This window comes from Nelumbo nucifera, chromosome 6 (assembly GCF_055504915.1).
Source record: "Nelumbo nucifera cultivar China Antique chromosome 6, China Antique-T2T, whole genome shotgun sequence".
Lineage (NCBI taxonomy): Eukaryota > Viridiplantae > Streptophyta > Magnoliopsida > Proteales > Nelumbonaceae > Nelumbo > Nelumbo nucifera.
In genome coordinates this window covers 29,136,677-29,146,972 of record NC_142654.1, presented here as the reverse complement: position 1 = coordinate 29,146,972, position 10,296 = coordinate 29,136,677, and the positions used below count along the sequence as shown (strand labels likewise).

Here is a 10,296-nt window from a genome sequence, read left to right as displayed (position 1 = left end):
ACAATAGTTATAAAGAGAGACAGATTTCTGATTTTTTGGGCCTGTTTTGCTTCAATGGACATTGTCAAGTCTCCCAAAAAAAGACAATGTGAACTCAACAATCCATCCATTTGGCAATCTCTCGAGAGAATAATTAAAGAAAGAAATCAAGAGCTGCGGACCAAGACATTTTGCAGCATAGCCTTGAACTCATAAAAGTCAACACTTCCATCATGATTTCGATCAACAGAAAGATCATCTGCTCAACTCTACTGATCTCCCTCCCCTCCGGCAATCCCAACTTCCCCAGCACCACCTGCAACTCCCTCGCCGATATAAACCCATCTCCGTCCTCGTCAAACACCTTAAATGCCTCTGTCAAGTCCGACTCCTCCAACGACAAAGGATCCGCGACACACGCCCTTTGGTCCACCCGGTGATACGTTTCCCCCAACGACTGGTGCAACGCTTCGAAGTCGTCGTATTCCAACCCCGTATTGCCTAGCTTTATGAAGCCATGCACGATGGAGTCTAGCTCAGAGGGGTTAGTGTCCAGGCCGAGAAGGTTTAGAGCTTGGCAGAGCTCATGGACAGTGATTGTGCCGTCGCTGTTCTTGTCGAATGTATCGAACATGCGTCGGAGGCGATGGCTGTTGAGGCTTGGGCACTGAAGACTGAAGGACAACGAGATGGGATTTACCGGAATCAATGTGGATGATGGATGGCGACGAGAAGCATCTCTAAAACACGGTGAAAAACTGCCGAAAACCCGAGTGAAAATGTGGTGAATATCGCCGCTGCGGTGGCCGGAGAACAGGGGTGAAAAATCTCTAGAAAATGGACGCCGACGAGAAGAAAGGAGGGGAGGAAGCTGAGAGTTCGAATTCGATGCTTCTAAGTTCAATTGTTGGGGCAGAAAGTTCGAACTCTGAGTCGAATTTTTGTCAAAATTTCGGGAAGCTGAGAAGCCCAAATTGATAAGCTTGGCTCGGAGCTTCTCAGATCTAGACCATTTTGGTCTTTTTGGGACTTTTTTGGCATCTGTCTTTTAGTCTATTAGGCTTTCAATTGCCAAACAAGGCCTATTTTTTTTGAGTTGTGCCTTCAATTATTGTGTAGCCTGCTCCATGATCCAACCCAACTTTGTAAAGAGAAACCCCGAAGGGAAAGTTTCATTGAGGTTTGTGGTGGGTGCCAAGGTATATGGACTAAACCTGATTTCTGTTTATGGGTCTGACCTGAATATGTTATGTCAATGCTGGGTTTTCTCTTTGATGTATCTCAGAGGGTGAGAACAATGTGAGTGACAACTCAGGTGTTCTGGGGTGTAGGGTTTTCTGTGTGTGAAAGGTTGCTCAACCTTGTTTTCCTGTGCCATTTCAATCTGTATTTCTGGGTCTTACACAATAATATTAGAGGGTAGATAGCTTTATATGTATACTCCAGATGTAGCTCTTGTCATTCTCAAATAAATAAACATATTAAAAAACAAAAAAAAAAATAACAGAATTTATTCATTAATCACAGGGGGCAATTATAAGGCTCTGCTGTTGCAAGAGTGACAGGAAAACTGCTCACACAGGCAGAGAATTATCAATCAAGAAGAAAATAAATATTTAGAACGAGGGAGGGGTTGGTTGTTAAGGAAGCTTGTGATCAAGGTAAGGGCCAAATCGGGCTGATCTTTACCGATCCATATCCCTGAATTCCTCACCGTTGCATATACTAGTCCACCTTGATAAGTCTCCGTGAATCCTGCGATCTGCAAACCAACATATACAGATCAGTTTCTGAGATTTGGGAAACAGAATATATAGAAATAAATTTGAATAGTCATCAGTAAACATCTTGCCTCAAGAGCGTTGCTGAACCACGGTCTCCAAGACTCAACGATGGTTAAATTGAGCTTCTCCAAAGATCTCACTGTCCCCAGAAAAGGATTGGTGAGATCCAGATCACCACTGCAACAAATAATGAAGCTCACGATGAGTTTCTGAGCATATAAAGTGAAAAGGAAATGGGTGCCAAATTTGCACTCAATGCAAGGAACCAAAAAATGTACTGTTTATACATATCCACTTGCCTGTATACTAGTATCCTGAGCCCAGTAGCCAACAATTTCTGAATATTTTCCAGTGTATTAACATGCGAAGATTGCAAACTCAACTCGCTGCAAGGAAATAATTTCACATTTAGTAAATGCGCTTTGAACCACAGACACCCTTTGGAATGTTGAAGTTGGCTTACTCATTGCAGTAGCTCCAAAACAGAACGCCTTTCTTGGCGTGTATGTGTAGAGCTCTCTGAACGAAAAGTGTGTTGAAGTAGCCAGCCACATATTGGTCTTCACACCTGTAAACGCGTAGCTGGGTTTCATGGAAACAAAGTTAATCAGATGCAGAAGAAGCCATTCCCCAATCTGTTGCTACTTAAGCAAAGCTAATAAACGTTTCAGAATGGTTGTTCACTCAGCTAGCATACCACGAAATTAAATCCAACGTCAACACCTTTTTCTACAGGACACAAGCGGTTAGTATAGAGTAGTCTTCTGTTCAGTTTAACTACCATGTCTCCAGTAGCCATTATTTCTTCAAAGCAGTCTATGCTCTTCTGTTTGACGCATTTTAACAAATAGTTTTTGTACAACGAATCGGAAATGAGATTGTGACTCCACAAGTATTCAAGCTTGCCGATCTCATCTTCAGCTGGGTCGAGCGCTGGACTCCCCATCTGCAACTCACAAAATGCACTAGGGTTTTGAGACTGACAGAAGGAAAAACTAACACAACGAACAACTTATGAAAAACAATGGAATCGGTCTTACCACTAGTCCTTTGAGGTTGATGAACAACCCTTGTTTCGCCTTGCGGTTGATCCTAGCAATGCGGAGAGCAATCTGGGGCCCGATTGTGCCAATGTAGTCTTGGCCAGCGATATACAGTTCGTTGTTCATGTATTTTGGGAATCGCTGGAGCCATAGAATGATGAATCTGATTATACTAGTCACCACGATTGGATCTGAGGGTGATACTTCTGAGGTATTTGCCCTGGAGAAGCCAACTGTCTCTATGGCATCCACGAATAGAAGGTTGGCAACTGAAATGTTTCACGTACACAGGAAAGTGGAAACAACATTATCTCAAGCCTCAAGGGCTGACAAAAGTAAGTCTTAAATTCACCCTTCTTAATTAATTCGAAAAAAAAAGGGAAAATGACAATTCAACCAGGGTCAGAATTTTGGCCCAAAGTATAATTGGGGTGAGTGTGTGGGCATTGATGTACAGAATGTGGATTTCTGATGTTTTAAATGTATATGAACTCTACAGCAAAAATCAGAAATCTATATTGGGCCTGTACTATTTCTCCGTAAAACATAAAAATCAAACAACTTTATTATTAATAAATACAATATAACGTATGAGCATTCATATTTAAATTAAATCCACTCGAATTATACCGAATGAGATATTGGATTTCTATTGAACCCAATTATAAACAAATCAAATTCATATTCGAATTGAATTGATACCACTACAGCCTCTGTGGGTCGAAATGATAATATGATTCCATTTCAAGGAAATTATTTTTAACAACATGAAATGAACCCATTTTTCTTTCTCATATTGCCAAACATGGTTAGTATTACAGAAAGCAACCAAGTAATTTCTTACCTTTATTCCATGAGTATGGATTTTCGTATAGGGTTTGCCCATCCTCTTCTACAAGAAAAGGCCCGATCTGCTGGAACCCTCCAGTTCCAATAGACGAACATCTTAGATCTATGCATCAACAGTTCAACATTAATGCTGATATATAATTAATTAATTTCTGTTCAAACTAGCAAAATCCAAATTATTAAACAAAAAATTTAAATGTAGATACCACCTGCCACGTGGCCCCATCTTTTGTTTTTTTTTCTGAGCATTTCCACATGTAAACCACTGAAAGCTTCAATATATTGGAACTTGTACTAGAGACCAATTTTTTTTTTATCTTTTTTCTTAAACGGGTTTATTCTATCCACGTGGCAAAATTTTGGACCCAAATTTATCCCCATTGCCACGTGAAAGAGCCAGGCTTGTTTATTCTCTTGTCATGAAATGAAAAAACTGGGTGTCCACAATAGACAGCCTGTGCTGTCCACAGTTTCTGTATACGTGACAAGGTAGTCGATACAATCATCCCATTACTGTTGCATGGGAATTTTCATCAACTTTCTGTGTTTCTCTCTTATTTTCTATCAAACCAAATACAGTTTGAGGAATCTCCGGTGATGGGTGATGTAGTGTGAAAAATATAGAAAAAAGTGGGAAAAAACATCGCCTGAAGCGACGATAGATGATAAGCTCATGCATTCATACCTCCAGATAACCAGAGTATGATAGGCTGGGAAGAAGGGTCGTCGACTCCTGTTGCGGAAGCAAACCAGTAGAACAAATCTCTCTTGATTACATTGTTCACTCTGACGAAACCGGCATATTGATGAATCTCAACTGATGGGGGCTGGTTTGGGAGTTCGTAGACGGTGTCTGCAGCCCTTGGATTAAGAAAATAGTCTTCTTTGAAATCGTTGAATTCCATAGGTTTTGAATTCGGCCTCTGAGTGGCTTCAGTGGAGTTGTTACCCGGATCCAACCCTGCAAAGGGATCGCCACCGCCAAACGGATCGCCTCCACCACCGCCACCGCCACCGCCAAACGGATCGCCTCCACCACCGCCACCGCCACCGCCAGACGGATCGCCTCCACCATCGCCACCAACCAAGAGATCGCCTTCACCATCGCCACCGCCCAAGAGATCACCTTCACCATCGCCACCGCCCAAGGGATCGCCTTCACCACCGCCACCGCCACCGCCAAAGGGATCGCCTCCGCCACCACCAAAGGGATTGCCACCGCCAAAGGGATCGCCTCCGCCACCGCCACCGCCAAAGGGATTGCCACCACCCTGGCCGGCAGCGGGGTGGAAAACGGTGGTGGAAAGCAACAGTAGGACTACTGCAAGTGCTACGCTCTTTCTCTTCATTCCTCTTCCCTGCTCGGCCGGCCGGGAGAATTTGGCCGCCTGCGCCTGGGCTCTTCTTTAAAGAGAAAAGCTTGTTACGCTCTCTGCATGGATCCATCCACGTAGACAGGTAACCCTACAAAACGACCCTAAGGTTACATGGTATTTACATGATTGCCCTAGGAGTTAATATCCCGGTTCCTAGATACGGTGGAGTCAGAGATGGAGATGGTTTTGGCGGAGACAGGGCGGGGATGGGATTGATTGTGACAACCCAACCAAGGAAGGCGATGGCGAGTGAATTCTTTGTCCACTCCGATCGGATTATATATCAATATAAATATATTTGAAGACGAATTATATATATTAAATATTATATATATATTTATATATATATAATATTATTTATGATATTAGTTATAATATATATTAAAATATATTTAAAATATTTTGTATTTTAAAAAATCTCTTATTTTAATATAATATTAATTTAAAACTTTTGAAGATTTAGATCGTCAACAAAAAACCTGTTTCCGTTAAAAATTGGGGATAGAGGATATTTTTATCTCCAGTGGAAATTAAAATGAAGAATGAAGATTTGTTTTAAAATTGAGTTCGTTAAAATGAAATACGATCCCTACCCTGAACCCGCTCCACTGCAATTTCTAATTCATATAAAGGACCGGGTTGAAAACAAACCAAACCATGATTTCCGGGTAAGACCACTTGGAATTCGAGGAGTCCGAAACCATACCTTGATCAGGCCGACGATCTGGTTCAAGAATTTGTACTCGCAATATCATAAATTTCTGGTTCTTCTCTTGATTTATGCTGAGGCGGGGTTCATAAGGGGTGGCGTTTCTGTAATAAATTGAAAATGCAAGGGCAGTATCGTTATGATACCTTAAATAGTCGAGTGCGTCGTTGGCCGTTGCTGAAGAAGTTAGTGGCTGTCCTTTGGCCGTGGTCGGAAGGCCGAAGATCTCGGGTAGCAGGCAGAGTGCAAATTTTGATCTATTTTTATTTTAAATTTTAACTTATTTTATTTAATTGCAGTCTAAATGGGATAATGAAGCAAATAAAATAAAACTAGAATTTGCCATTTTTTCATTTGCACCCTCATACATTTGTATTAGTATAAATAAAATTGTACTGCAGCCAAAGGCAGCCTTCTCATCTTTTCGGAGAGCAACTTAAAAAGGAAAAAAGAAATTTTAAATGGGTTAGATGAATGGTTTGAATCCAATCAAGGCACCGATCAGTGATCTGGATTCAATTCGAGTCTGATACTCTGATCCATTAAGAGGAATTCAGGGTCCATAAATCCATCAGTCCAATTAGGTCATAATGGCAGGGTGAAATAGGAAGCAGCTTTACAATCTAACTACATCGATCCACATTGAACCAAATGGATTGGATTTAAATCGAATAGGGTATTTTAATTAATCTGATCTGATAATGAAATCCTATATTCAATCTGATCCGATGGTTCAATGGATCTCACAAAATCAATTCCAATTCTAATCTGTTAAGAATGTCAAATATTTGAATTCCATTCAATCTGATTTGATGGATGACTCGTAGGTTTATAAAATTTAGGGAGAATGACCAATCAGCCCAGCCCAGATCAGAATTTTATAGCTCCAAGTACAGGGGGAATGCATCTGACCGTGAATTGATGCCAAATTTACGGGCAGGATGTGATTTATAGGGGGAGAAGACTAATAATAGGGGGGCTGAAATTCAGAATTCTGCATCATGTGTATCTGTACTTCTCCGTAAAATTTAACAAGTTATTAACATGAATAAAAGAAATATAGCAGTTTATACAAAGAAAAACAAAAAGGACAAGCAATTCTATATATATCAGAGCATATATGAGTTTATTCGTATTATATCTTATTATTAAACAAATCATACTTTTCGATCCAATCCAATTTGAAAATCCAACAAAGGGATATCTGAATCCATCAAAATAAGATTGGATTCAAATTCGAATCAATTTATGATCTGGTCCATTTGCACCCCTATCTCAATATGTTTAATTTTTATATCTAGTTTCAACCCTAAGAGCTCCTCAGGAAAAAAACACAATGAACAATCACTAGCTTTATGTTCTTAAGGCTGTAATTGGTTGCAATGCAAATTTAATTGCACTAATTAGTGGAAATGACTTGGGTGCAAATTCTGATTTATTCTTGCTTAAAATTTTACCTTATTTTGTTTAGTTGTAATACAAATGAAGTAATATAAAACCTGAATCACAACAAAGTAAAACCCAAAACAAAAGTAAACCAAAATATACATTTTTTTCATTTTCACTCATGCATTTGTACTATTGCAAATAAAATTACACTGCAACCGAAGCATAACCAAAAGGGCAAAAATATTAATGAGAATCAATAATTTCAATCCTAATTTTGAGGAGAAAGGTTTAATTAAACGCTTTGGCTGTTTAGCAGGTTGTGGAACCAATGAGAAGGTTCAAGGCCAATAATAAAATACATGGGGCCTGCACCTTTTATAGTGGGTGGGGCCCATGAATTTATTACTGGCGTGGAACCTCATCATTGATTCCACAGCCCACTGAACTGCCGAAACGTTCAGCTAATCGGAACTCAGTTTTGGGGTTGTAAGTGCCTATTGTGGGAATATCCAAAATTGCACAAATGCATTATATATTAAAATTTTATTTTATTTTTTGTTAAAATTATGTAAAATTCATGCAACAGGAATTAATTACTTATGTAATTTGATTACTTTTTCATAATTATTTTTTTTTCAATTTAAATGCCTTTTATGCAATTAATGAAACAAAAAGTGGTGTTGGTCCCCATTCCTCAACAAATTTGCATGGTAATTATGCAAAAAAATATTTCACGGCCCTCCCTACAATCTGCAACCCACCATCCACGTGGCAATTTGCATGGTAAAATTCTGGTCTTTTATTTGATTTAGAATATTCAATTATGTATGATTTGTAATTAAACAATATATATATATAGGATAGGGGTGCTCTCAAATGGAATCTACTCGTGCCAGTAGATTCTCACGCGAGAGCACCCCAGTAAAGTATGTTATACTAATTACTTTATTTAACTGTTATTATTACAGTTATTAATTACTGTAATCTGTTATTAATTACTGTTATTTATAACAGTAATTACTGTTATTAATTACTGTTATTATTATAATAATAATTACTGATTATTACAGTAATTTAATAAATATACAATTAGTGATTATAATTAATAATTACTATTATTATAAGTATTGTTAATAAATAGATATTTACTTTAATTTTACTTTAAATTAAAATTAGAAATATTGTTATTAATAAATACTATTAATAAATTTAGTAATTATTGCTATATTAAAAATGTTGTTAAAAGTATTGTTATGGATTATTTAATAAAATATTATAATTACTATTACTGATAAATACTATTAATTTAATTTATTTTTGGTAATTATTAATTTAATGAATATTGTTAATAAATCCTATTCATAAATTTAATATTTACTGTTACATTAAAAATAACTAAATAATATTATTAAAACTATCATTAACGATTATTTAATTAAATAGTTAATTACTTACTATTATTGATAAATGTTGTTAATAACATTCTGACAACCAACGGTTCGACCGTCCAGTTTGAACGGATGGTTCGTTCTGACAACAAAAATTACAAGCAAAAAATTACGGAACCATTTTCGCCACCAGTTTTCGGGTCGACGATTCGATCATCCGATTCGAACAGACGATCCGTTCTAACAACAAAAATTATAGGCATAAATTTGAGTTTGTGAGGTCCATTTAATAGTATAATACGTGTTATGTCACTCGAACGTGTGACTCATACGACCCAAAAACGGAACCATTCTAGCCATTGGTTTTTGAGTCGACGGTTTGACCATTTGGTTCGAACAGACGGCCCGTTCTGACAACAAAAAATTACGGAACTATTCTGGCCATCGGTTTTCAAGTCGACGATTTGAACAAACAACCCATTCTGATAACAAAAATTACAGGCAAAACATTAAGTGTGTGAGGTCCATTAAGCAGTATCGTACGTGTTATATCATTCGAGAGTGTGACTCATACGACCCAAAAATGGAACCGTTCTAGTCACCGGTTTTCGGGTTGATGGTTCAACCATCTGGTTTGAACGGACGACCTGTTCTGACAACAAAAATTAAAAAAATAAAAAAAAATAGCCAAAAACCATAGAATGGGTCAATAGGTAACGTTCGACCACTCGGGTCAATGGGTCGTTGACTGATTCAACGGTTTTTGGCCAGGGACCGGGATTGGGGTAAAACAAAACTGGTTGCCTAGACGGTACGCAATTAAAAAAAAAAAACGGATGACCCATTCAGACAAAAAAATTACAGGCAAAAAATTGAGTGTCTGAGGTCCATTAAGCAGTACCATACATGTTATGTTATTTGAGCGTGTGACTCATACGACCTGAAGACAAAACCATTCTGGCCACCAGTTTTCGGGTCGACGGTTTGACTATTCGGTTTGAACGGATGGCCTGTTCTGACAACAAAAATTAAAAAAAAAAAAACGACAAAAAACCATTGAATGGGTCAACGGTTTGATCACCTGGGTCAATGGGTCATTGACTGATTCAACGATTTTTGGCTAAGGACCGAGATTAGGATAAAACGGAACCGGTTGTCAGGATGGTTCCCAATGAAAAAAAAATAAAACGGGTCGATGGTTCCCAATGAAAAAAATAAAACGGAACCGGGTTGAACAAGTAAATGGGTCGATGGTTCAACCGCTCGAGTGAATGAATCATTGACCGATTCAACGATTTTTGGCCAGAGACTGGATTAACGAGTCAACGATTCCATTCCAGCCCCTGCTGAGCAAGGTCCCTCTGCTAGTATATTTTTTAAAGTAGGACGTCAATTTGGATTTTCTTAGTTAAATCAATAAATTAAATTAGATTAACTTTGTAATTAATACTAGACTACTTTGCAATTTAAATTAAAAACAACACCATTTTAGAATTTAAAAAGATACCACTTTACATATATATGCATTTTGAATTGAAATTTGCTCAGCTTCTTTTCCTAAGCCGAAAGTCTAAGGTTGCATTTGGCATTCCTTATTTTAAGAATTTATTTTCTTTTTCTATTTAAAAACTCAATTTTCATAAGGGTATTTTAACTACAAAAAGATGATAAGTCCTCAAAATAAGGAATGTCAAATACAGCCTAAGTGGGTGTGGATGTAGTAGGCACGTTAGGTAAGCACAATGAGTGAGCACGTAATAGTTGTGTGATACATGTCCT

At 38.0% G+C, this 10,296-nt stretch overlaps 1 protein-coding gene and 1 pseudogene across 1 annotated transcript; both read right to left on the bottom strand.

Annotated features, from left to right (window-relative positions):
- Positions 1 to 1,357, bottom strand: LOC104598704 (putative calcium-binding protein CML43 pseudogene; annotated as a pseudogene).
- Positions 1,358 to 1,460: 103 nt separating this feature from the next.
- On the bottom strand, positions 1,461 to 5,133 carry LOC104598705 (serine carboxypeptidase-like 38). The gene is made up of 8 exons (XM_010260885.3): positions 4,341 to 5,133; positions 3,651 to 3,758; positions 2,804 to 3,075; positions 2,461 to 2,709; positions 2,227 to 2,345; positions 2,063 to 2,149; positions 1,832 to 1,940; positions 1,461 to 1,741 (listed from the first exon to the last, which is right to left on the bottom strand). The coding sequence occupies exons 1-8, from the start codon at positions 5,002 to 5,004 to the stop codon at positions 1,577 to 1,579; spliced, it is 1,773 nt and encodes a 590-aa protein (XP_010259187.2). The 5' UTR covers positions 5,005 to 5,133; the 3' UTR covers positions 1,461 to 1,576.
- Between the last annotated feature and the right edge of the window lie 5,163 nt (positions 5,134 to 10,296).

What these genes read in the sequence shown, in the direction of transcription:
- LOC104598705 (XM_010260885.3), bottom strand. Translation starts at nt 5,004, where the DNA reads ATGAAGAGAAAGAGCGTAGCACTTGCAGTAGTCCTACTGTTGCTTTCC. An exon ending in TTTTGGAGCTACTGCAATGA is followed by an intron (nt 2,150 to 2,226) that starts GTAAGCCAACTT and finishes ATTTCCTTGCAG; the next exon opens with CGAGTTGAGTTTGCAATCTT. An exon ending in GGTTCAGCAACGCTCTTGAG is followed by an intron (nt 1,742 to 1,831) that starts GCAAGATGTTTA and finishes GTTGGTTTGCAG; the next exon opens with ATCGCAGGATTCACGGAGAC.